Source organism: Dasypus novemcinctus, chromosome 26 (genome assembly GCF_030445035.2).
Source record: "Dasypus novemcinctus isolate mDasNov1 chromosome 26, mDasNov1.1.hap2, whole genome shotgun sequence".
NCBI classification, from domain to species: Eukaryota; Metazoa; Chordata; class Mammalia; order Cingulata; family Dasypodidae; genus Dasypus; species Dasypus novemcinctus.
In genome coordinates, this window is record NC_080698.1 from 411597 (window position 1) to 437823 (window position 26227).

At 45.8% G+C, this 26227-nt stretch overlaps 1 protein-coding gene across 1 annotated transcript in view; it reads right to left on the bottom strand.

Moving 5' to 3' along the window:
- The window catches only part of SCN10A (sodium voltage-gated channel alpha subunit 10), a 96016-nt gene that overhangs the window by 63691 nt on the left and 6098 nt on the right, over positions 1-26227 (bottom strand). Inside the window, exons 4-12 of the mRNA XM_058288237.1 lie at positions 12633-12761; positions 12090-12181; positions 9598-9784; positions 9381-9388; positions 9148-9211; positions 5924-6065; positions 5599-5796; positions 3887-4057; positions 1499-1792 (exon numbers count right to left, since the gene is read on the bottom strand). Coding sequence (XP_058144220.1) covers positions 1499-1792; positions 3887-4057; positions 5599-5796; positions 5924-6065; positions 9148-9211; positions 9381-9388; positions 9598-9784; positions 12090-12181; positions 12633-12761 — 1285 coding nt within the window. The remainder of the gene's footprint in view (positions 1-1498; positions 1793-3886; positions 4058-5598; positions 5797-5923; positions 6066-9147; positions 9212-9380; positions 9389-9597; positions 9785-12089; positions 12182-12632; positions 12762-26227) is intronic.

A 26227-nucleotide genomic window follows, 5' to 3' on the forward strand; every position in this document is an offset into this window, starting at 1 on the left:
GGGCTGCTGCTTGAAGTGGCACAAGGGCCAGAGCCCAGGCTGGTTGTGAGAAGTGGGAAAGGGGCTGCTAAAGGGTCTCCGAGGACCCCAGCAAGGGCAGGGGAGAGTGGCAGGAGCGCAGGCCAGGCGGGCACACAGATGCTCCTCTGGGCAGTTCACAGGACTTCTCCATAGAATTTCGGCTCCAGGGGTCCTTCCCTCCCGTGATAGGCCTATTTCCCTTCCCAGTAAACAACCCAGGCCCCTTCTGCAAGGCGCTTCTTTCCGCAGGGAACACTTGCGTGTTTTGGTCACGCAGTTGGCAGCTGCCTGACGCCACTTCAGAAGAGCCCCCCACAAAGCCCCCCACCTGGTCTTCCCTGGAAGTCTCTGTGAGGCCTGAGCTGGGTCCTGAGATGGGGCTCTGAGACCCCCAGCAGCTGACTCAGCACTGAACAAACCATTCAGTCTTCATCAAGCGTTTATTCTGAGCACTGACCATAGGTAAAGTTCATAGGCACACAGTAGGTGTTTAAGAAATATAAAGGCATTTTCAGAAAGTTTCCAACCATGAAGACTCAACAAATGATACTAGCAGCTACTATTGATGGTTGTCAGACACATGTATATAAAAGTGGGTGCTTTGTTATTTCATTTAATCCTCCCACCTTTTTACAGAGGACACATGGAGGCTTGGGGAATTTAAGGCACTTGAAACAGGTGACTTGATTGGTAACGGGCACTGCTGGGACTGAAATCCAGGTCTGTGTGATATGGAAGAGCTTAAGGAGTTGAATCCTGTGCTAGCCACTTATCTAGAATGAATAAAGGGTAGAATACTTGGGAAGGAGGGACTTCAGGGAATGGATAAATGAGGGTGAGGGGTCCATGACAAGGTTTCTTGAGTGACGCAATTTCTAGAGTACTCAAGTATCTCACAGGAGCCCTGAAAGCTGGCTCTGACTTTAGGACCCTGTGGCGTGGTTCCACTTTCCCCCTTCTCTGCTCAGCCTCGCCCCGCTACTGGTCTCCAGGTGCCTCTCTGTCCCATATGCTCCCTCTAAACTCAGACGCTCTCCACTTGCTCGCTTGTTTCTTGCTGGGACCTGAGTCACGGGGCATCCACTCAGAGATTGGTCCGAGTCAGTGGAAACATATTTCGGTTCTCTCAGAAGCAGGCTCACACCCTGCTCTGCGCCCCTGGCTGGCTAAAGAGGGTGAATGAGAGGCACTGCAGGTGTCCTTGCTGGACCTGGGGAGAGCTCAGCGCAGACCACAGCTGCCCCAGATGAGGAGTCCCCGGCTGGCCAGCACACTCTGTGGCCACTCTACTGCGTTGCGCTGGCCAGTTAGTCACCAGGGTCCAATTTGAGCTTGCCCCTGCTTTACTGTGGGCTGAGCTGGCAGGAGTTAGGCATAGCGCTGTCTAAAGGATGCATCCATGGAGATGTTCTGGGCTTCCTGACCCAAGTCCTGCAGCTGGAGGTCAGCTCAAGAGAGTTGGAATATCCGAACTCACCGAGTCTTCGCCGGCTCCAGGGGCAAGCTCACTCGAGGGCGGTGTGAGGTGTCCATCTTCTCCGTGCCCTGAGCCAGGGCTGGAGGGTGGAGGCAGGGGGCTCCTAGGGAGGGGGAGCTGCTGGCCGGCACCTCTGCCTGGCTGCAGGGAGCTCCTGTGGCCTTCGTGGTCTCCAAAGAAGACTCCGTCATCGGTGACACTGTCAGGAAGTGAGACGTCCCGGCCAGGGACCCGGAAATGGAATGCACTGCCATGGCTAGCCCGGCGTGTCCCAGAGGTGAGGCCTAGGAAAGACTGGACATTGCCCCAAGAACAGTCAGGAAGTCGACTGGACGCTGGTCCTCAGGCTAATCTGGAGCTCAACACTTCCTCTACCCACTCCCATTTCCCTGCCTTTATTCACATGATCTTCCAGGAGCGAAATAAAGATGCCAGATCTATGGGGTACTGAAGTAGACATGAGATGGGAACAGGGGAAAAGGTTTTCTATGCAGAGCCTGGGAAAAGGCCAGGAGAAATGGGAGAGTATGGAGTGCCTGAGACTGGCAAACAGGCCATCATGGCCAAGGACTTGTCCAAGGACGATTTGTCACCTGGATGGGTCAGCTGTTTGGATGGACAAAGCTGCCTCTTAAGTTCTCTGTCCCCATCAGAGTCACCCTCCAAAGAGGCTCTATTGCGTGGCACCAGTGCTGGGACAATCTTGGTAAAGGTTGTTGAATGAAGGAGTGTACTAGATAGTCTGAAAACTAGGTCCTACAATTCATTAGCTCCAGCCTGAATGGGTATGAGAATTTGAGTTGCAGAAGAGACCAGAGCTTTACAATGCAATGAGCTTCCAGGGTCCCTTGAGGCCAGCTTGGAGCAGTGGACAATGTAGAAAATGAAGGAAGAGTTGCAGTCTAATTTCCTGGAAGAACAATGTCATTCCTAGCAATCAATAAGCATTTCCCATCAAAATCTTCCAAGAGGGAAATGTGTGGCTTACAATTGCCAAAGAAAAGGACCTAATTCACAGGAAATTAGTATATGAACCTGGCTAGTTCCCAGGGCCACTTGGCCATGACAAGTCATCATTCTGTCCTCAGGTCGCATATAATATTTCTAAAATCTAAACATTGACTTTCTATCAAATTCTGACAATACTGTTAGATTTTTTCATCTTCCTTAATTCCTTTCATTTACTAAACTACTAAAGTTGGGGCATCTTGCCATTAGAGATTTCCTTATATATCCCCTTATCCCACAGAACTGGAGTTGCTTTTGATAATTTGTAGCCCAATCCTTTTCAGCAACCACCATTGCAAACTTGGTATTTTAAGCAGGGTGCCCTTTTCCTAGAATATATGGTCAGGGTCTATGGAACTCAAAAATCCATGAATCTTCTCACTTTTGAAGCACAGGAGAAGAATTGAAAAGCTAATATTAAAGAGAGAAGACTGAATTATTTGTGTTTGGGCACCAAGCAAACCAATGAAGAAAAGGAGAAGAATTTATTGGTCCCACATTTGACACACAGTTCCTCTTTGACCACCAATTAATAGAGAATTAACCAATTTGATAAATGATGGGCAATGACCTCTGAATCTGAGAATTAGACGTTTTAAAATGCAACCATCCAAGTAGGCTGTCTCCTGTGGGTTCTGCACAATAGCTGCTGTATTCCTCCCAGGTCTTCACCTCAACCGCTGTGTAGCAGTTTGAGATTATTTTATGAATCCCAAAAAGAGAAAGCTTATATTTGTAAACTAATCTATTCCCCTGGGTGTGATACCCTTTGATTACGTTAAACTGAGGGGTCTTTGATTAGATTAATTGCTAAGATTGCTTTAGGGCTTTTTTGACCACAAAAAACTCAGGTCGAGTTCCTGCCCCCTTGCTGGGTCTGATACAAATGGATTCACATGGACAGATGGACAGGAGGGAGAGCTCTGTTGTTGTTTTTTTTTTTTTGAGGTCCCAGGGCTGGGGATTGAAACCGGGACCTTGTATGTGGGAAGCAAGCGCTCGACCGCTGAGCCATTGGCTTCCCACGGACCACAAGGTCCGCTTGCCCAGTCTGGGTGCAACACCTTCCTTACGAACCGGGGCTCTTCTCCTGGCCTCGTGTCTTGGCATCACCACCCATCTACTTTCCCAGTCCTGAAACCTGACTCCTCTCCTACACATCCCACAATCCCAGGATTGCGGCTTTCTCCCCAGAAAAGCCTCTATGACCACCTCTGTTCCCCACTCCTCATGCCCTCGTCCTCATTAGACTGCCACGTGAGGGGTAGAGCCCCGTTCTCTGTGCTCCCTCCCTGCTACAAACCCTTCCCATGTCACCCCATCCTCCTCAACAGCTGAAAAGACGGGTGATCTTTCTGAGGACACACCCACGCCCCTCACCTTCCTGCGCTGGTGGTAGGATTCAGATGCGGGTGATTTGTTTTCTTCCGTGGAGCCCTCTGACACCTTCGGCTTCATTCTGTGCCATCTCTCGCTGGCAGTTTTGCAGGTTAAAGGTGACCCGTCACAGGAGTGGAGAGAAGCTGTGTCAATCCCCATTGCTGCCAGCACCTGAGACAGAACAGAAACTGCAGCCAGCAGGACCTGGTTGAAACCAGCACGTGTTTCCCCCGTCAGGGCTGCCATGGGGCGGGGCATTTGAAACAGAGGAGGTCAAGGGTCAGGGCCTGGGGGTGGTGGGATTGGTACAGGGCAGGAAGATCCACGGGGGGTCACCTCCACATTCAGACCCCGTAGCAGACTTTACTCAGAGGCGTTACCTGGTCAGTACTCCCATTCCCTGCTCCTGTGCAGAGAATTTCCTTTGTCTGCCTGCAATGACTAACTGATATGGGGACACAAAAGGCTGGCCCATTTGCCTTGACAGAGGTTAATTATTTTTTTTTCTCTTTAAAGATTTATTTATTTATTTTTATTTCTCTCCCCTTCCCTCCTGCCCCTGTTGTCTGTTCTCTGTGTCTATCTGCTGTGTGTTCTTCCTTGAGTACTTCTGTTGTTGTCAGCGGCACAGGAATCTGTGTTTTTTTTTTAAGTTCTTTTTTTTTTTAAGATTTATTTTTTATTTATTTCTCTCCCCTTCCCCCCACCCCCCTCCCAGTTTTCTGTTCTCTGTGTCCATTCGCTGTGTGTTCTTCTGTGTCTGCTTGTATTCTTGTCAGTGGCACCGGGAATCTGCATCTCTTTTTGTTGCATCGTCTTGCTGCGTCAGCTCTCTGTGTGTGCGGTGCCACTCCTGGGTAGGCTGCACTTTTTTGCGCTGGGCAGCTCTCTTTGGGGCACACTCCTTGTGCGTGGGGCTCCCCTACGCGGGGGGACACACCTGTGTGGCATGGCACTCCGTGTGTGCATCAGCACTGCGTGTGGGCCAGCTCACCACTTGGGTCAGGAGGCCCTGGGTTTGAACCCTGGACCTCCCGTATGGTAGGCAGACACTCTATCAGTTGAACCAAATCTGCTTCCCTTGTGTTTCTTTTTGTTGCGTCATCTTGTTGTGTCAGCTCTCCGTGTGTGCGGTGCCATTCCTGGGCAGGCTGCACTTTCTTTCACACTGGGCGGCTCTCCTTATGGGGCCAACTCCTTGCGTGTGGGGCTCTCCTACATGGGGGACACCCCTGCGTGGCACGGGACTCCTTGAGCACATCAGCACTGCGCATGGGCCAGCTCCACACGGGTCAAGGAGGCCCAGGGTTTGAACCATGGACCTTCCATGTGGTAGATGGACGCCCTAACCACTGGGCCAAGTCCACTTCCCAGAGGTTAATTCTTTGGTCCAAGTCATGCCCCAGTGCTCCCCGTAGGCTCAGGCTGGAGGGAGCTTCCAGAGGAGACCACTTCCTTGCATAGTCCGTCCCCCCCCCCCCCGCCCCGTATTCCTCCTTTACTCTCTCCTGAGAGCACTCCTCAACAAGCCATTCACACAAGCATCTTCACTTAGGCCCTTCTCTGCGGAAACCTGACCTAACATGGTCCCTGAAGTAGCGGAATCCTTCTCTAGCTCCCTGGAACGGCAGCCTGAACCTAAGCAGCTGGTCCAGACCTCTACCCAAGCATCTGCAGCCTGCAGCTGACCGCACCAACCCTCCTGCACAAACCTCCTGCTCCTTCCGGAGCTTCTCGAGGGTTTCCTGGAAAAACTTCTCCTTTGCTTCAGTTTCATCCATGGTCATCTTCCTCTGCTCCTCGTAAGCCATGGTGACCACAGCCAAGATCAGGTTGACCAGGTAGAAAGATCCCAGGAAGATGACGACCACGAAAAAGACCATATATATTTTCCCAGAAGCCCTCAGGGTCTGCAAATGCAAAGGAAAGAAGAGACACGTGCGCCCGTAGCCCAGGGACCCCACAGTTGTCAGGCTCCTCCAGGGAAGGTTAGCCAGGCAGCTCCCACCGCGGCTGGTGGGACGTGCGGACCAATACCTGCTGGAAGAGGCGCTCCCAGGAATCCTGCGTCATGAGCCGGAACAGCGCGAGGAAGGCCCAGGCAAAGGAGTCAAAGCTGGTGTAGTTGAAGTCCGGGTTGTCGGTGGTTTTACGGCAGATGTAGCCGTCGGGACAGTGGCTGCGCGGGGACAGAGAAGGCGCTCACTGCACAGCTCTGCTTCCGGGGCAGGCGGCCCAGCGCTGCGGGGGACACCTCGGGTCTGGAGCCCCGAGACCCGAGTCGAAGGCCTGCATCCCCTTCGTCAGCTGGGGGCGCTGGGCGCGCAGGCTCTTTAGGTCTCCTTTCCCTCATCCACGAGGTGGGGACGGTGGTGCCCTTGGGCCACAGTTCCCGGGGCAGGGCCACGCCCAGGGGGGTGGTCAGGGGCGGCCAGCTGACTGCCCAGGGGCGGCCCCACGAGAGGGAGGCCCTCAGCAAGTTCACGCCTGGGCGCAGAGTCAGCACAGTGACCAGACTGGACACCTGAGCCTGTCGGCCGCACCTGCAGACTTGTCTACACTAGCCAAGGCCACCGCCCACTTAGGAATCACAAGGAAAAGGACGTTTCCCACCTACTCAGCACTGACTGTGCCTCTCCCAGGTGCTTTACAGATGTGTAATTTGATCCTCCCAACAATCTTTTCTTAAAGGTGAGGAAGGTGAGATTCAGAGGGGAGCAGCAGATTTCCTGAATCACACAGGTAAGAACACAGACACGATGTAACTGTCAAGTGGCTGGATGCGCCTGAGGACGGATGGGGGAGCATGGGGCTCCCGTCGCTCTCGTAGTAAGGGGGTGAGGTGGCGGCATGGCGGGTGGGCCTGGCCAAGCAACAGGAAGTCCTTATTTGCAGCTCTGCGTTCTTCTGCTCCCGGGACCCCAGCACTGACCTCCGGGGCTCTCCTTCCTTCAGACACACTCACAAACACAGAGCAGTGCAGCACAGCCAGCTCCAACCCTGCCCCCACTGCCGGCGGTGCGGGCGTGCGCAGCCCGTCGACCCACATTGAGAGAAGGTCTCTCGGTTTCCTTTGCCAGGGGCTAGTCGGTCTGCTACCCCGGTGTGCCAGCGGCTTGAAGGCGGCTTTCTTTCCATGGCTGCCGTGGAGCCCACTGTAGCCCCTCTATGCGACCACTGTGCAAAGTGCCTCCAGCGTAGTAGCCGCGTGTAAAATGCAAACCAAAGGCCTGCTGTTTTCACCTCACGAGGACAGGAAGGATGGGCTGGAAGATGCTGGAGGCCATTCGTATTTCCTTGGGCCACAGAGCCGCTGGGCAGGGCAACTGGCCGGGGCTCTGCTTCTCGGGGACCCAGCACCCCACGGAGCGCTCCCAGCACGCCCTCGGGGCCACTCTGCCGGCTCCGGGGCAGCCTCTCCCCACCGCGCTGATGCTCTCCCCACCTCCGCCACCCTGCTGGGCTGCCCTGCGTGAAGTCTGGCCTCTTTGGAACTGAGGTTGGTCCGCAGACGGACCCACAGATTTACCGGGGCGAGGCCGGAGGCCGCTCCGGAGCCGCTGCCTTGAGAAACCCACACTCCAGGCAGGAAGGGGCCTCAGCGGAAGTGCAAGTCAAGGGCGAACAGAGGCAGGCGTGGAGAGCCCCGCCCTGAGCCGGAACGAGGGCCGTGTCTGCGCACCGAGGCCCAGAGCCGCTGCTGACCGGGTCTCCCGCGCCCCCAGCCCCCGGCTCTGAGGTGGTTTCGCAGGGAGCCAGTTAAGGCGGCCCCCTCCCCCCCGTCACTCAGCCCACTGTGGCAACGCGGGCTGTCAGCCCCCGGGGTGCGGTCGCTGTGGGCGCCTCCCAGGTCCTGGGTGGGGGCCACCGGCCCTGCTGAATTGTTGCTGGATGCCAGCTCGCTGTGCTCAGGAGCCACCGCCACAGCAGCACCGAGGACGACGCCCCCCCCCCCCCCCCCCGCCCGGGCTTCGTCGCCCTCTGTCCGTCGCCCAGAGTGGCCTCCATCCAGGTGACCTCTCTTTGGCACAGTCTGGAGACACCCTGCCTGCCCTCAGCGCACAGCTCAGCCACCACCTCCAGGAAGCCTGCCCTGACCTCCTTACAGCGCATCTCGGTTTCGCTAGCTCTTGGAGCTCTCTCTCTACAGTGTAGCATCTATCAGAGCTTTATCTACGTATCTATCTACGTATCTATCAGAGCTTCCAGACTGGCAGGCTTCAGACGGATTTTGACCTGAGGATTTTGTTTGATTCCCTACTTTATGTAGAAAATTTTTGGAGCTGTTAGCCAAAGTTTATAGCTGGGAGATATCACATAAAAATTCAGATTTTCTGCCTCTCTTTTGAAATTTGAAAGTTGGAAGCAATGGCCCCACATTTCCATGTAGCATCCAAAAAGAGGGTAGAGCAGTGGCTGCTCCTTTAAATGACAAGGCACGGGGTCTCCTTCGCTACCCCACCCCACCCCTTCCTCATTGGGCATCTGGTCCTCCTCAGAGTTTGAAATTGCAACAACTGATGTATGCACTTCTTCTGGGATGTGAGAATAATAAAACCCATGCCATAGAGTTGTGATGATCAATGTAGAGCATTTGATACAAAACACATATCTAATAAATATTAATCCCTTCCAGAGATAGACAGTTTATAAAACTGACCACAATTATTCCACTTCCATTTCCACGTCCCCTTACTGTACGATCAGGGAGAGGAGACTATTTCCTCACCTCTTGGATCTGGACTGGTCTATGACTTGCTTTGGTCAAGAATTCGTTAGAGGTCTCAAGAGGCCCCCCCACTTCCACTCTTTTTCTTGGATTTCTGCCTTGGCCATGAGAACAGGCCCAGGGGAGCTTCTTGGGGGATGAGAGATCTTGTGAGCAGACTAGCCAGCCCAGCTGAAGTCATCAGAGGTCAGCACCGGCCAGCTGATCTGATCGGCCAGCTGTCTGCAGGTGCATGGCCGAACCAGCCAACGTCAGAACACCCACCAGTCCCAGCCTGCACTGCGGCGTGCAGAGTCGTGAATGAAGTACATGGTTGCTGTTTTAAGCCATTCAATTTTGGGGTGATTTGTTACTCAGCAAAAGCTAACTCACACACTCCCTCCCTCTGAGTTCTGGTTTGGCAGAGGCCATGATGTATGCATTTCTGCATCTTTCTCAGGGCCTGGAACCCAGTTTCTTTCCAGAAAGTTCTAGTGACAGGACAGAGAAAGGACCACTGGGCATTGGAGCTCTGTCAGAGCTGAGTACTCACCCTGCATCAGATCCATTGCCACACAGTAAGGGATCAGAGGTACCTGTCTTATTGATGTAGAAATCTGCAAAAGAAAGGAAGAAATGAAAGCCTCACGGGTGGTCCTGAACCTTCCTGCTGAAGTCCCGTGTGATCTAGGCGTCCTGCCTGAGCAAGGCGGGTCCCTGGCCCTGGACACTCAGCGTGCATGCCGGGCCACTGGGAGGGGAAAGCCCACCTGAGAACAGAAAGACCGGGCCTCCTCCGCAGAGGCAAACTGGCTTGCCCTGGATTTATAGGGCATGTCCTGGCAAAGGGGACACTGGGCAACGGGACGTGCAGGATTCCAAAGTAGAGTTCCACTCGCATTGCAGCAGAAAAAGGAGTCGATTACATGCTTACTGCAGGCGAGCGAGGGCTGCACGTCTCTCGGCAGCCAGCCCTTCGCCCCGGGCCCGAGTCTACTCACACTTCCCGATGGAGGAATTGCCCGCCTGGGTCGGATCCGTGCCGTTCCTGACGCACTTGTTCTTGAGGTTGCCCTTGAAGAGCTGCAGGCCCACGAGGGCGAAGATGCTCAGGCAGAAGACGGTGAGCACGGTCACGTCGGCCAGCTTCCTCACCGAGTGCACCAGGGCAGCGACGATGAGCTTCAGCCCTGCGGGAGGCGAGTCGTGCTCCCACGCGGCACCACGCAGCGCGCATGTGCGCCTGGCCCGCTCGCCCCTTCCCGCCCTCCTCCCGCACTACGCAGAGGTGTGAGGTGCTTCACGAAGGCTCGCGCAGTCCCAAGGAGTCCTCATCCGAGCCTTGCAACAAGCCCGAGAAGCAGGCAGGCAGGGTCAGCTGCCGCCGTTGCAAAGTGAGGCGGCTGTGGCCAGGCGTCACAGGTCACAGGTCACGTCGCCGTCAGGCTATATGCGCTGAGTCCAGCCCCTGAGTACCCACCGCGTACCAGGCGTTGGCCAGGCTGAGGCTACCCACGTCCCTCCAGCCATTTGGCATCTGTCTTTCTCCGCTCACCTCCGTTCTGGGAGGCAGCTCGAGGCTTGAGACACACAAACCTCACTGTGTGTGTGTATGCATGTGAGAGAAAGAGGGAGAGAGCGCGAGCTAGCCACAAGGGAGACAGAATGAGGCAGAGATGGGGGGGAAGGGGGGAGAAAGAAATGCAGTGGGACACAGGCACAAAGAAAAAGACAGCTAGACAGAGAGTAGAACAGAGCAATAGAGTGAGACCATAGAGGCCCGAGAGAGAGTCCTGAGGCAGAAACGCCGAGACTGAGCATAGCTGCCAGCGGACAAGGGGCCCTACGTGTTTAAGAAGTGATGCTTTGTTGCTGTGGCAAATGGAAGCCTCTTCTCTGGGAGATCGGCTTCCCAAGAAGCAGAGCTCCGTCGGGTGCAGTCTGGGATCTGTCCTGGGTCGTCAGTGTGGTTGACAGACGTCCACTGACCACAACAGGCATCAGTTCCTGGGCTGGTAGCCGATGGTTGAGGCACTGGCAGGTGAAGGGCAGATAGGTACATACAGAGCAGCCCTAACACAGGCTTGGGGGTGGGGGTGGGTGGGTTAGGGAAGTTGGGAAAGGCCAGGGCGGTTCCCTGAGTTGAGTAAGAGAGGAGGAAGGTGCTCCTGGCAGAGGGAAGAGCCTGGCCCAAGGACAGGAGGTGAGCAGGGGCATGCAGTGTTTGCAGAACACCGGTAGGCTCTGGAACACAATGCAAGATAGGCAGAGGAGTGAGGCAAGGCGTGAGAGGGTCTGCACAGGAAGGGGTCTTGTGTCAAGACTCAGGGCCTTCTTGGCTAAGAGTTGGTGAGAGGGACACCAAGGGCAGAGCCAACTACTTGTTTGCTGTGGCTTCCTTCAGGCAGAAGCTTGTCCAGTGAGAGCTGGTAAAGATTTCCCAGTCCTTCTCCAGAGAGCCAGACATGGAATGGTAGAGGCACTTCCCATCTAGGACGACCGCTCCTGTTCTCCAGGGCGAGGGGCCATAACCCATTGCCCACAAGGGGAAGCGCCAGGTCCTGGTCAGTGGTTTTGTCCTGTCTCTGCTCTCGGCAGCTCCACCATCGATGTAGTAGGGGGTGAGGGTGGTCTCTGGGCCAGTGCTGATGATGGCACCGTGGAAGCCCAATAAGATGAGCTTTGGTGACCTGTTTCTGTTTCTAAATCCTCTGTAACCAAGAGTTGACTAATTCTTTTCTCCTTTGCAGGTCCAAGTTCAGGGGCAAGGCTCAAGTTTCAGATACATGGAAACGGTGGAGATACTAACCAGAGCCCAGGACGGCCTTCTCCCTTCCTCACTATTTCCATGTCCAAACCCTTAGTTTTAGAACCATTATGCCTAAAAAATTCTGTCCAGGCACTTTTATCTCATTAATTCCAACTACTAACTCAGTTTTTCCTCTAGTGTTCAGAAAGATACAACAGATGAACACAGATTAGTTAAATGATGTAGTCAAGGTCTCCTTATTAATGAAAAAAATGCTTAATCATGTTCATATCATGCTAATAATAATTATATCATATAATGCCTCTGTGATTTGTTGTGTTGCCTTTCCCTGTAATTTTTTTTTTTTTTTGAATTTGGAATAAAGCTTGAATTTAAAAAAAAGAGAAAAAATAAACCCTTGGTCTAATGTATAAATGAGAATCCAGCCAGGGTCTTGCAAGCATCTCACAACAAGAGCAGAAAAGGAGTCACGGCCCGTTCTGACGACAAGGCCATATCCAAGGTGGACACAGGTCCAGCGTGGGGACGTTAGGTCTGTGAGGCTCTTGCCAGGGCCGAGCCCTTGGCCTCGCCTTCCCTGCTCTCAGGGCCCAGTTTGTCTCTCGAGCAGGGACGATGGTTCCTGCCCTGGAGCCTTACAGGGCTCTTGTGAAAATCCCAGGAGGACATTAGGATTGGGAAACATAGGCTCTGTGAATAAAAAAGTGCTGATTAACGCATCTTACCTGGGATCACAGAAACCGTTTTCAACGCCCTAAGGACTCTGAACGTCCGCAGGCCTGAGAACCCTCGGAACTCGGTTGCTTCAGCGAGGTATCTGTGGGGCGAGAAGTCGGTCAGCGTCTGCAAGGAGAGGTGCTGGGATGAGTGCACAATAACTAAGGGCAGGTGTGGGGGGCCCGAGCCTGGGAAGGACCCGGAACAGATCTTGACTTTTCCACCTGTAGACTCCTTAGCACTGACTGAGGGTAGGTTGCAATGTTTTTCTCGTCAGACACTGTCTGCTTAGAGAAAGTTCTCGATGTTGGTTAGGGACAAGGCTGAGCCTTATCCGGCCCTTCTAAGGGGCCGTCATCAGCCCAAACCTGAGGCATCTGAGTCCTCCCTACAGGATGCTGGAAAGTGACCCCCAGGCTGAAAGCAGCATTCAGGGGCAGGAAAAGCCCAGACCACATGTGCTGAACGAGGAAGCTGGACTGAGAGGATGAAACTCGGACAACCCATAGCCCCATGGACACACACATGAGCCAGCACGGAGGAATACTCACGCCAGGGAAATGACGCTAAAATCCAGCCAGTTCCAAGGATCTCTCAGGTAAGTGAACTCATTTAGACAAAACCCTCTTGCCAATATCTTTATCAAGGCTTCAAAAGTGTAAATGACAGTGAAGATATACCTGGGAGGGAAGGTGGAAAGGAGCAGAAATATTAACTGTGCTAAACAGAGAATTCAGGTGGTTCCTTCTGCCTCCAGGATGGAGAGATGAGCTGCTGCGGTGGGGAGAGGAAGAAGAAGGGAAGGAGACGGATGCAGACTGAGGGCTCAGCCAAACAGGTGGGTGGACAAGCGCGTGTGTGGTGGGGGAAGGTAGGCAGAAGGCCACGGTGGGTGAAGAACCTTTTCGCAGCTTCTTGAGTGAGTCTCTGTGGACTCAAGAGGCAGAACAGGGACTCTCCTTTCCCGTGAGTTTCCGGCAGGCTCCCTGCCCTGAGGGAAGGGGAAGGCTCCCAAGTGTTGATGGTAGAAGATGTGGAAGAGGGAGAGGCCTGTTATTAATACATCCCCAGTCTGCAAACCTGTACACTGCACACTGCCTTGTCTTCTCACACCGTGCCTAATCTGCCTCAGCGACCCCAGCCTAGGAGGCTGGGGATCACATCAGAGTCTTGATGGAAGTCCAGGAAGGAAAAACCATCTAGATGTACACCTGCTTTCCTGGGATGGGGGGCATGGGTGCTATTAGAGGAAGCCAGCTCGAAATCCTTCTGTTCTGTTGGGCACTTCAGTAGGTTTTCATTTGAGGAGCTGCATCTGGGGCTGACTTTGAAAGCAGGGTAGTGTTTCTCAAACTTTCAGAATCCCTGCATCACCTACAGCAGTGGTTCTCAAACTCTAGTGAGCATCAGAACCATCTGGAAGGCTGGTTCAAACAGACTTCTGGGCTCTACCCCCTGAGTTTCTGATGCAGTAAGTCTGGGATGGGGCCCAAAATTTTATATTTCTAGCAAGTTCTTAGCTGATACTGATGGCCTGGGGAACCATCCTTTGAGAACCACTGATGTAAGGAATTCAGGTACACACATAAATCTGAATAAATATTGTAAAAAATCACCCCAATTTTTAAAAAAATTACAAACATAAAACATCATATTAAAAATAGGAAGATTTTCAGTTTAATACAGAAAATTGAACATATGCATTTACCTCCATTCTTCCTGAAAACTCTCTTAAATGGCAGTAAAAAGGATTTTTCAAAAAGGTATAAACCCGTTAGGATGAAGATAATGGAGAACAGGGTAACAACAGTTTGGAAGCTGGAGGGAAAATGGATGAGTGATAACCGAGAGAGCAGACTCTTGAAGCTGAAGCTCAGCTGGCCCTGGGGGATACCGGGAACCAAAGCAAGCCCACTGCAGAACCTCAGAACGCTCAGGAACTAGAGAGGTTGAGCACTGCTGAAGCAGTTTTGGGAGAGGGCAGCAAGTGGGTCTGAAAGCACTAAGGCTGTGTGAACGTCCATACAGTGAAGAGTTGGGCTCTCTAGACCCAAAACCACACCATTCAGTGGGCAGTGGCTTCCTCCCCTCCAGATGGAGGCCGTTCCCTCTCAGGGTGGACAAGAGGAGGCGTGGCCTGCTCAGGCAGGAGGAGAAGGCTCCCACCCACCCACACCTGCCCTTTACTGAGTTCCCAAGAGTCTGCAGCCACGATTATATCTCAGGACGATGCCACACTTAGGCGCAGCAGGGATTTGAGAAACACCTCTGCCACCAAAAACCGAAGCAAGCAAACCAAATAGAGGAAAAGTAGACAATGCTGGGACATGTAGAAGAAAACTTAGGAAAAAAAATTACATTAATATTTTTAGAGTGTTAAGAGATAAGAAGATGCTGAATTTATAAAACAAGAACAAAAGGGTCTTTAATATTTTTTTAAAAGAACATTCAAAGAACAAAATTGAACTTTTGAAAACAAAAATATGATAACCAAAGTAGGACATTAGAATAGCTGGAAATAAAGTTGAGGGAATCTCACAGTAAGTACAACAAAAAGACAGAAATAGAAAAGAAGTGATAAGAAGTATGAATATTAGATCAGTAGGTACAATGTCTGACTAATAGAAGTTATAGAAAGGAAGAGTGAAGGAAAAAGACTGGAGGAAATCATTGAAGAAATAATTCAAGAAAAATTCCTCCAGACTGAATGATCGTAGTTTACAGTTAAAAGTGCCTACAAGTGTTCACCAAGGCATAACATCACAAACTTTGGAACACTGTGGACAGAGAAGGGCCCAAACTTTTTTGAGGGAGTAAAAGGAGCCATAAACAAAGGATTGAGAATTAAAATATTATCAGGTATTGCAGCAACAGTCTTGGAGGTCAGAAGACAATGGATCAATGCCTTCAAAATTCTAAAGAAAATAATTGCTAATATAGAATTCTTTCCCCAGATAAACTATCCAAGATGGGTGTAGCATGAAGACTTTTTTAGAAAGGCAAAGTCTTAGAAAATTTACCTCTCATGTACCCTTTTAAGAAAGTTCCTTAAAGACGTGCTCCACCCAAACAAGGAAGGAACCAAAAAAGGAAAAAGACTTATAAGGATAGGCTAGGGAAGCAGCAAAGGGAATCCAAAAGAGGACAGAGAAGGAAAAATCTCAGGAAAATATGCATCAGGCCAAGAGAATATTTAGCTCAGATTGAGGCAGGAGATGGAGGACTCCAGGAGTGATTTCTCTAAGAAAGTATGACATTGAGGGATAACCTGATGTGTGTGAATAAATTGAACCAATAAATTGAACCTCTTTAGAGAGGAGTTTGGGAACAAATTATGGATAAATATATAGATAACTTACCAAATGAAGAAATGAAATCCTTATTAACTCTTAAGAAAACAAAAGCACTGTATAAAATGGGAATGTAATTGAAGTATACTGCATAATGTAGCTATAATGGAAAGATGGTGAGGGGAAATGAGTATATATAGTAAAAGGATCCTAGTTCTTTCTTTTCCATAGCAGGAAGCCAATAGAGAATCCGAAGAAAGAGGTAAAGAAGTTGACAGTGATTGCCTCTAGAAGGATGAGATTAGGGGAGGTGAGAGACAGAAATTGCTGGAGTTTTGTTGTTAGAATCCTTATAGAACTACATGAAATTTTAAATTAGTAATGTATATCTTATATGAAAGTAAAAATTAAATTGAAAAGTAAATAACAGTCATGTTTTCCCTTTCTATGAGAGGGATATTGTTTGAAATCATTCATGTAGAAATCGTATCTGGCTGGATAGCCACCGTTTGAGCTGTTGGTTTCCATATTTAGTTGGGTTTTCTTTCCATTCTTTATGTTTTCCAAGGTAGAAAATCTTAACTCAGAATTAGGGGTTCTTGAGAAGCTTTGACAGACTTTTCAGATCAAATACAGACCTAGGAATTATGGGAAGAGTTCTCTCTACAGACGATTTTCGATATTTCTTCAGTGGACTGTGCTCCATCTAGAAGGTTGAATGTCTTGGTGCTAGTGGAGTCCACGTCCCCTCTGTGGTGGAATTTGGCTCTGGAAGTTATTTCTTCATGTTCATTTGCAGCATTTGGATGTGATTTTTTTTTTTAAGATTTATTTTTTATTTATTTCTCTCTCCTGCCTGTCCCACCTCCCCCACCATTGTCTGCTCTCTGTGTCCATTTGCTGTGTGTTCTTCTGCATTCTTGTCAGTGGCACTGGGAATCTGTGTCTCTTCTTACTGCATCATCTTGCTACATCAGCTCTCCGTGTATGCGGTGCCATTCCTGGGCAGGCTGTGCTTTTTTTTGCACAGGGCAGCTCTCCTTGTGGGGTGCACTCCTTGTGCATCAGGCTCCCCTATGTGGGGGACACCCCTGCATGGCATGGCACTCTTTGTGTGCATCAGCACTGTGCATGGGCCAGCTCATCACACTGGTCAGGAAGTCTTGGGTTTGAACCCTGGACCTCCCATGTGATAGGCAGATGCTCTATCAGTTGAACCAAATCCGCTTCCCTGGATGTGATTTTTAACTATGCCCAATGACTTATCATAGGTGTTTTTCTGATGAATGAAGAATCATTAGGTGTTGGGAAAAAGTCAAACTTAGTCACTGAGCCATTTATACCACAATTCAGTTTTAAGAAATCTGATGTCTAACCATTAAAAATCTTGCTATAGGCCCTGAAGTCAAAGATATGTACTATTCACAGTACTGAATGTATCACTGAAACACTCTGTTGCATGCACAAAAACGGTAACCCAAAACAACATTATTCCTTATTTTAAGATACAGTGTAAGTCTATTTTGTTTGCACCCAGAGAAATTCAGTGTGGGAGAGCAGCAGCTTGTACTTACTATTTTCTGTTTCAGCCCAGAAGGTTGAGGAGACACATACTAAGTGGCCAAATCAGTTTGTGTTCACAATTTCCACTATTTCTCCCAGCAGCAGTTTGGGATCTGGAAGCATGTTACCGACGCCAGCTGCACTATGCGAATAACGTGTGTGCTGGCATTTGGAAGTAGCATCTTTCGCTGGTATAGTGATGCCTTTCCTTGCTGTACTTTAGCTGGAGCTTCTTCAACACTCATTCCGACATGCCGTTTTAAGTCTATTTCATGATTTACAAATGAATCTTTAATTCAACCAAAATTCTCTTCTTTTAAAATTAGCTTCAATAACAAGTAGAACAAAAAGTCACTGAGTACTTCTTTCTCACATATATAGTGAACATATACTGACAACTGATTTATTCACAGTTTAGTTCAACTAGAAGTCAAATGTCTGCTTGTTCACATACATAACAGTTATTAATTTTAAATGCCAGTCACACTATAAGAAATCTAACAATTCAGATAAAGGAATTCTGCCAATTGTGTTTCCTACTTTCTTTCCAACTACAATATTTGCAATTAATTTTGAAGCTGGCATTATATGTTATCAGCCAAGAGTATAGTTGTATTTGCTTTTGCTATGAAGGCAAATCAAATGATTGTTCTATAGTTTTGGTGTCTTCTCAACCTTTAACATCAAAGTTTGATAATTTGGTTCTGGAAAGCCATATTTTGTGTTTGCCTAGAGAAAGTCAATTGGTTTAAAAGCAAGATTGATAGGCTTTATTAGAAAATGACATGAGAATTTTGGTAACTTTATGTTATTTAATAAATTTGTTAACAGATAATAAACTGGGTCCTAGGACAAAAGGATCATTAGTCCCATAAAATTCAGTTATCATGTTTTCATTGTGATGCTTCCTACTTTATTTATTTTTGTCTGCTTTATGATCTTACTCTCAGCCATTGCTCACTTGTCTCATGACATACAGATTCATTCTTTATATTTATGATGGAATCTATTCATTACTTATATTTATGACCTTATTTCATGTTACAGTATTTATAGTTTGATTTTCATGATTATTTTTATACTCCTGCAAACTACTTTTGAAATTATTCATTTTTGTGAATGTGATATTGTGCAATGTACTGGTAACAATGACAAATGCAAGTTTAACAAATGTAAACAATAGCTGACAATAAAATATGTTAGTCAAGATAAACCATGCATCATTAACTCCATGTTAACTGATATGAACTAAGTCATTTCTTGAAGCACACATGCTACTTTTAAGAACATAGCAATTTATCAAAAAAATCAGAATTCCCGGAAAATCATGATGGACTTTACATTTCAGATTTTTAAAATTATCTGTGTAAAAATTTATTGCATTGCTCTTTCTTCTGAATCTTTCAAATGATTTAAAGACTACTGAAAAACTTCCTACAATGAGAAACGTTGTAGGAGATAGAGTTGAATTCATTTGCATAACAAAGTAAGAAGAATTTAGAGTTGCCAAGAACAGTACAGGAGGTTGACCCCAAGGCAGAGAGATGGGAAAGCAACCCAAATGGATGTAGATGAAAAAAAATTACAGGAAGCCTCAGTTACCTCACAGATCAAACGAAATCCTGGCAGACTGAATCCAGCAATGATCAAGTTGAATCAGAGCACAAAGGATTAGCAAATCTTGTAATGTACTCTACCATATTAACCAATGAAAGACTATATGATAGTTTTAATAAATGTACAAATATTGATAAAGCCAGAACTCATTCATGATGAAACTCTTAGCAAACCAGAAATAGAAAGAAATTTCCATAACTTGGTAAAGGGTAATTATGAGTGTCCCATAGCCAACATCATAATGGCGAAACATTAGAAGAATACTCTTTTCAGGAGTCAAAGAAACATGCTCACTCTTACAGCTTCTATTCAGCACTGTGCTTTGTAGGTGTAGCCAGTTCAATAAGACAGGAAAAATAAACAAGTGATATAAGAATAAAAAACAAAGAAACAAGTTTCTCACTATTTGTAGGTGATATAATTGTTTATATAGAGAATAGAAGAATTTCTACAGAGAAAATGATATAACTTCTTAAGGAGTTCAGCAAGGTTGCCAAAGGAAAAATCAGTATATAGAAATTAATAATATTAGTATATTCTAGTAATAAAAATAGATATTCAGAAAAGCGACAAAATTATAATGTTCCTAGGGATGTGCCATGTAAGAACTTTATGGAAGACATTATGCAATGTTATGGGAGAATCTAAAAGAAGGCCTGTAAAAGTTGGGTGGTATCATGCTGCTGTATGGGAAGGCTTTGTATCATAAATATGACAATATTTCTTATAGTAATAAATAAATTCAGTGCATTTCCAATCAAAGTTTCAACAGAGTTTTGAAATCTGACACTAAAATTGATATGAAAAAGAAACAACAAGAACCAAAATCATTTTCAAGAGCAAAAGTAAGGAGGGTGCCATAATCAACCAGGTCAAGTCTTATTATAAAGCATTTAAATTAGTGTGGTATTAGCTCAGGGAGATACAAATAAATTACTGAGAAGAACAAACTTGAGTATACATGGGAATCTGATGTATGACAGAGGCAGTAAAAGTGATCAATTAGGAAATGAGGGTTTATTGAAAATATTGTTGGGATAATTGGCTATCTATATGGAAAAAATATTAGAAGACTATCTCACACACCATACACACAAAATAAAAGTTCTAGGAAGATAAAATACCTAAGTGTATAAAGGAAAACTATGACTTTTAGAAGAAAATACAGGAGAATATTTTATGGAATAGTATAGAGCAATTAAAATAAATGAACAAGTTCTACATGTATCAATTTAGACAAATCTCAAAAACACAATGTTATTTTTTAGCAATATTATCTAAATAATGCATGTAATATAATACTGTTCACACAAGTATGCACAAAACAAGACTTCATACTTGCAGTTCTAGGTACCCATTTGCCACAAGTTCAGCCTCATTTTACATGGTCTTTTCTGGGAAGAAAACATTTCTCTTTCTACTCTAGTTTTTCCTACAACCAAATTGCCATAATTTGTCGAGTGGTTTTCCAGAATCTCAGAATAGTTAACCATTAGGTGTTCCAGGGCCATCAAAGAGACCCTTCAGTGATTCTCTGTTAGTGCAGGGGATGGAGATGGTGGGAAATTTCTGTCCTGGCCACTCTTAAACTTTTGGCTCCACCTGCCATTTTTCATCTTCTTCTGGGACCCAATTTGGCATATTATTCCATACTTTGGCCCTAGCAGACAGATAGGCAGGCAAATAGGTGGGCGGGGAACTACCGTTATAAGCAGATAATCCATTATCAGCAGATAATTGGCAAAGCTAATGTTTCAGGGTGAGATCGTGGAAGGAGGTAAAGGATGGGTACTGCTTGTGTCCAGAAGACTGAATTAAGATCAAAGTGATAGGATCAGCTTCTGATTCTTTACTGGCTATAATTCACTGCTCCTCACACAAACACAGCATGAGCTTTGGGGCCCCAGTGTAACCCAAGGACATTTACTGGCTTCCTTGGATGCCCAAGAGCATAACAAACAACAGATGTCTGTTACCAGTTTGCATTTCAAAAGTAAAATCTGAGGTCTCATCTTTTCTAAGCACCATCCAATACTTGTCACATAAATTTCCAGGAAAAGGACCAGATTAGTAGATTCTTACCTTTTATATTTTTTTCACAGTGTGTTTATAAAGAAAACCATGTCAACAATCCACTTTCGTTAATACAAAATCTGAAGAAGAATGGATTTAGCAATGAGAGGGAATGGAAATTGGTGCAACTTCTTTGGAAGACAATTTGTCAGTATCTCAGTATTAAAACTGTATATCCTCGGTTCCTTCAAGGGCTAAAGAGACCCATGGGAGTTATGGTCATGGCCGATGGGGTTAACTACCAGGTCAGATGGCCCCTCTGTGGAACTGGTGTTTATGTGTGACGAATCTGGACTCAGAAGGGATCTCTCTTCATACGACTTTCATGCTAATGTGCTGGAGGTGCAGTTAGTGTCGGGGTTTAAGATATATTTAGGGGATTTGAATCTCTGGACTGACAATGTGATAGCCAGGTCCTGAGCCTCAACAGACTCCAGCACCTACAATCTGACTTATTGGGCTCACCACACTCAGCTAAGATGCAGTTGAAGAAGGACAACCACCACACCATGGAGCCTAGAGTGATTACAACTGAAAGTGGGAGGATTGCATCCAGCATCCAGGTGGAATCTGACCCTCCTCTTGACATAGAGGTGCAATGGACACAACCAATCCAATGTCCACATAGAAAAGGTGACATTGGATTGAGAAAAGTGGACATGATGGCTGATGGGTATGGAGAAAGGCAGGAAGAGATGAGAGGTGGAGGCGTCTTTGGGACATGGAGCTGCCCTGGATGGTGCTTCAGGGGCAATCACCGGACATTGTAAATCCTCACAGGGCCCACTGGATGGAATGGGGGAGAGTGTGGGCCATGGTGTGAACCGTTGACCATGGGGTGCGGGGGTGCCCAAAGATATACTTGCCAAATGGAATGGCTGTGTCATGATGATGGGAGGGAGTGTTGCTGAGGGGGGGGAGAGGTGGGGTGGGGGAGGTAGGGTTCAATGGGACCTCATATATATTTATTTTTAATGTAATATTATTACAAAGTAAATAAAATAAAATAAAATAAAATAAAATAAAACAAAAAAAAAAACCTGTATATCCCTTGTACATTCAGCAGCTCCACCTCTAGGAATTCCACACTCACATTTACTATCCTCTGTGCAGATATACGTGTATAAGGAAATTCATTAAAGAGTAAATTGTGATGACAATTACTTAGGATTATGTTGATCCTAATCAAGATAAAGGTAATGGTTGCTTCATCCATGCAAGTAAAATCTATTCAGCGAATTTCTACAAAACATCTCCTGGAGATTTTGATGGGATTTGATTGAATGTACAAATTAATTTGGGCAGGACTGATCTTGTAACAATTGTGAGTCTTAGAATCCATTAACATGAGATATACTTAAATTTACTTAGGAATTTAAAATTTCTCTCAATAATGTTTCCCACTTTTGGTACAGAGGTCTTTTACAACAGCTTTTGGATTCATCAGTTCTACTCTTTTTCTATTGGTTAACCAATTAATTTCTTCTTTTATAATGATTAACTTCTTTCTGTTTTCCTTTAATGCAAAGTTTATTGTTCTTTTTCTAGTTTTATGCTGGGTGCTTGAGCCATTTGTTTTCATTTTTTAATGATTTAAATATTCTATGCTTCAATGCTATGAGTTACCCTCTGAACACAGTTTTAACTGTACCCTATAGGTACTGATTAAACTGTTAAAAAAAAAATATTTTCTTCCCTAGAAATCCTATAATTTTAATTTGTAGTTTTTCTTAATCAAAGAGTGCTTTAAGAGAGTTTTAAAAATAATACTAAGTAGAAAAGCCTCTGCTTTCTTCTGGTTTTCTTATTATTTTATTGCACTGTGATCAGAGAATATTTTCCTTATTTTTTCTACTTTTCGAAGCATAGTGAGGTTTTTGTTGTGGTTTACTATTTAGTCAGTTTGCATGGCCATTTGAAAAGGAGGTGTATTCTTTATTTTCAGAGAATATAATTGATATGTATTAACCAGTAATGTTTTATTAATTATGCTATTTAGGTCATTTGTATCTTTATTTATTTTTTATACATTTGTTCTGTCATAGGCTAAAAGAAATTAACTGAAGCCTCTTACACCTATAATATTTTTGTCTATTTCCCTTTATACTCTTCTAATTTATGATTTATGAGTACTGCTCCCACATTATTTGTTGCAAAGATATGCATTATTTTTATAGATTATTTAGCATTACGAAGTGTTATTTTTGTATTGTTTAATTCTTTTTTGGTCTAAATTTCATCATCTCTGATATTGAATATAATATGAATTTTTTTAAAGGTGAGTTTAAATCCATTTATATTTATTGACATGACAGATTTGCTTAGTCTTAGTTCTCTTATATTTATTCTACTAATAGTTTTAAATGTATTTCACTATGTAGTATGCTTTATTTTCTCTATTTTTGTGTGCAATTTTTCTGATGTTTTAAAAGTTTCATTCTGGTAATTACCTTATAAGTATAAATTTCTAATTATAATTAAACTGTGTGATACATTGCCCTTTGAATATCTCTTATTTCCATTTGGTAATTCTCTTTCTCTTTTTTCCTCTGTGTTTCACCCACCATTTGATTGTATTTAATAGTGTCTTTTTAGAGTTTACCTTTGTACTGGCAAATATAATAATCTTTCTATTCCTTGATTTACCAGCTTTAAATAATACTCTGACCTCTTGCTATTACAGCAGCAGCAATCAGTGAATCTGGTCTACCCCTGATTTTGCTCCTTCCATTCCCAATTTTTGCTGTTTATATGGCCAGCGTATTCAGGGTATAGGACATTCGCACTTTTTTTGTCATCGTCCACTGCCACCCCCACACCGGCTTAAACTAACGCTATGGTTATACCTACTCAGTACTCAACATTTGTATTTCTACTGTGGTTTCTCAAATCATCCCTTGGTTGACTGAAATTTATCTTCTATTAGTTTCCCCAAGAGGGTTTGTGAGAACAGTATTAGCTAAATTCTTGTTTGTTATCTTTCTATAGAGACTCGTTTTTTTCAGGAGGCATCGGGAACCGAACCCGAGACCTAAAAAATGTAGGAGGCAGTCACACAACTGCTTGAGTCACCTCCGCTCCCTGGAGAATCTTTTTGATAGAAAATTTGGTATTGCATTTGTCTTATCTTGTAAGTGTTGCTTTCCTGTATTCTGGTACTGAATATTGCTGTGGAGAAAACTAAGACCAATCTGATTTTTCCCCTTTTACCAGTGGTTTCAGTTTTTGCCTTTAAAGTCATCTCACTGGGACACGTCTCAGTGTTGATTATTTTGTTCGTTTGACGTTTTGGGGCTCTACCTTAAACACCTGCAGTCCTTCACTCTTCGTTTCTATCTAAGAATGAGACTCTGCATTAGGAAACACTGAGGACCGGCTTCTCTGGAGGCCCTTCCTTCTGGCTTCTTAAAGGACAGCATAGTTTCCAGTTTCCAGAGAGTCCTCCGGTCTCCTGCCCTGGTGGTGTGTCCTGGGGGCAAGACCTGCCACCGAGCTTGGGCTTTGCGGGATACTTTCCTTTCGCCAACACGGTTGTACTTGGTATTCTCGGGTCTAGTCTCACTGCTGAATTTCTCCAGAGAATTAACTCTGGAATTAACTTTCGGTGAGAGTGGAGACAGGGCTATCTTCAGACTGCCTGGGGGGGGGGGGTCTGAGGTCTACCTACTCAATTTACAGATTTCAACCACCCGCCTGTTCTCAGCTCAGAGGCTCCCCTCCACTTCCTGCAGCATGTGCAGCATTCACAGCTTTGATCCTCCTTTTTATCCTCTCCTCTCTGCAGAGGCTGTGGTCTAGGATCTGCTAAGTCGTTTACTGCTCCTCTACCCACTGCCTATCTTCTAAGATTGTTTTGACATCTTTTGTCCTCTGGACTTTTCTTTCTCCTTCTCTTTGTTCTTGTGTATATACACTATTCTTATTCCCATGCTGTCATTTTGTTGGCATTTGAGATGGTTGGGTAAAACATATGCAAGTAATTCTCCATATTTAGCCAGAATCCCCAAATAACTCTTATTTTTGAGACAAAACGCTTTGCATTAAAAGTTCAAAAGGATAGAAATTTTATACACTATATGATCTCAGCTATTTAAAAAGAATATTATATGGAAGAATGATCAGTTAAAATACTGTCAGTGATGTTTCTACCTGGTTGCTGACTTCTGATTTATAGTTTTCAGTATTCTGCATTGTATCAGTAGTAATTTATTTAAAATAGTTTAAAAATTATTATTATTTGTTAACCTTGCAAGCACCCCATAAGCCCCTTCCCAATTATATCCTACTTCCTCTGCCCTAGAGGCTACTATTATCCTGATTTTTATGGCACTTTCTTTTCTGTCTTATTTTATTTATATTTTTACCACCTAAGTATATATCCCTAAACAATATAGCTTAGTTTTGCTTCTTTCTGAATTTTGTATAAATGAAATCATACTTATGTAATCTTCTCTGTCTGGCTTCTTTTGTTTAGTATTATGCTCGTAATACAAAAGAGACTCATCCTTTTTTGTAACTAGTTTGTTCACTTCATTGCTATTCATTTTTCCATATTATAACTATAATAGAAATATTAAATCCAACCAAAAATTTATGGACTGGATTGTGTCCAGTTTTTGGCTTTGTACCTGTGTACTGGCACAGAGTTTGTGCTGGTGCCCACAGCACACGCTTGTGCTGCGGGTGCAGCTCAGGTCCCAGAGCCGCCCAGCTGCAGCCGTACTGGGTAACACGCCCGCTTCCCACAGAGGAGGCTCACATCACGCTCCGCCAGGAGCCCGGAGACTCTGCGACTCACAGCCTTGCCTTTGCTTTGCCATACTTTAAAATTTTCCTAAGTTGATGAGTGTAAAAATCCTGCCCTGTGACTTTAATTTGTATTTCCTAAAAAATGGTTAAGAGTATTTTCATGTATTTATTGGTCATTTGCATTTCTACTTTTGGGGGTGCCTCTTCAGGTTTTTCCTAATTGATTTGTAGGAGTTTATTACTTGGATGCAAGTACTTTTCAGCTAATGCAATGCAAATATCATCTTCTATGTGGTAGACTTGCCTTTTCCCTCTCTTAAAGTTGTCTTCTGAAGAACAAAAATTCTCAATTCTGATCTACAAAAATTTTTCAGTCTTTCCTTTACGGTTGGGGCTTCTGCATCCTATGCAATAATCTTTCCTAAACCTGAGGCAGTGAAGTTAATCTCCCTTTTTCCTTCCTAAAAGCTTTATTTATGTGTCTTTCTCAAATAAATTTAGGTCTTAATCTACCCAGAATTGACACTTGTGTGGAATAAAGTTGGATGTTCAATGGATTTTTCTATTTGGATTCTTAATTCTTCAGCATCACTTACTGAAGACTGGCCATTCCCCGAGGTTCTGCCGTGCCACTTTGTCACAGTTAAACGTCTGCATTTGTGAGGTCTGCTACGGGGTCTGCTCTTACACCGACAGTGCACTGCGGGTCACTAGAGCTTTAGGGGAGACTGGACAGCAGGGGAGCAGGCTCTCCTAACCAGGCGTTTCTTCCTTGAAAGCGTCTGGCTATAATTTGCTCTTTGCACTTCCACATGAATTTTAGGGGCAGTTTTTAAAATTCTACAAAAAAGCCT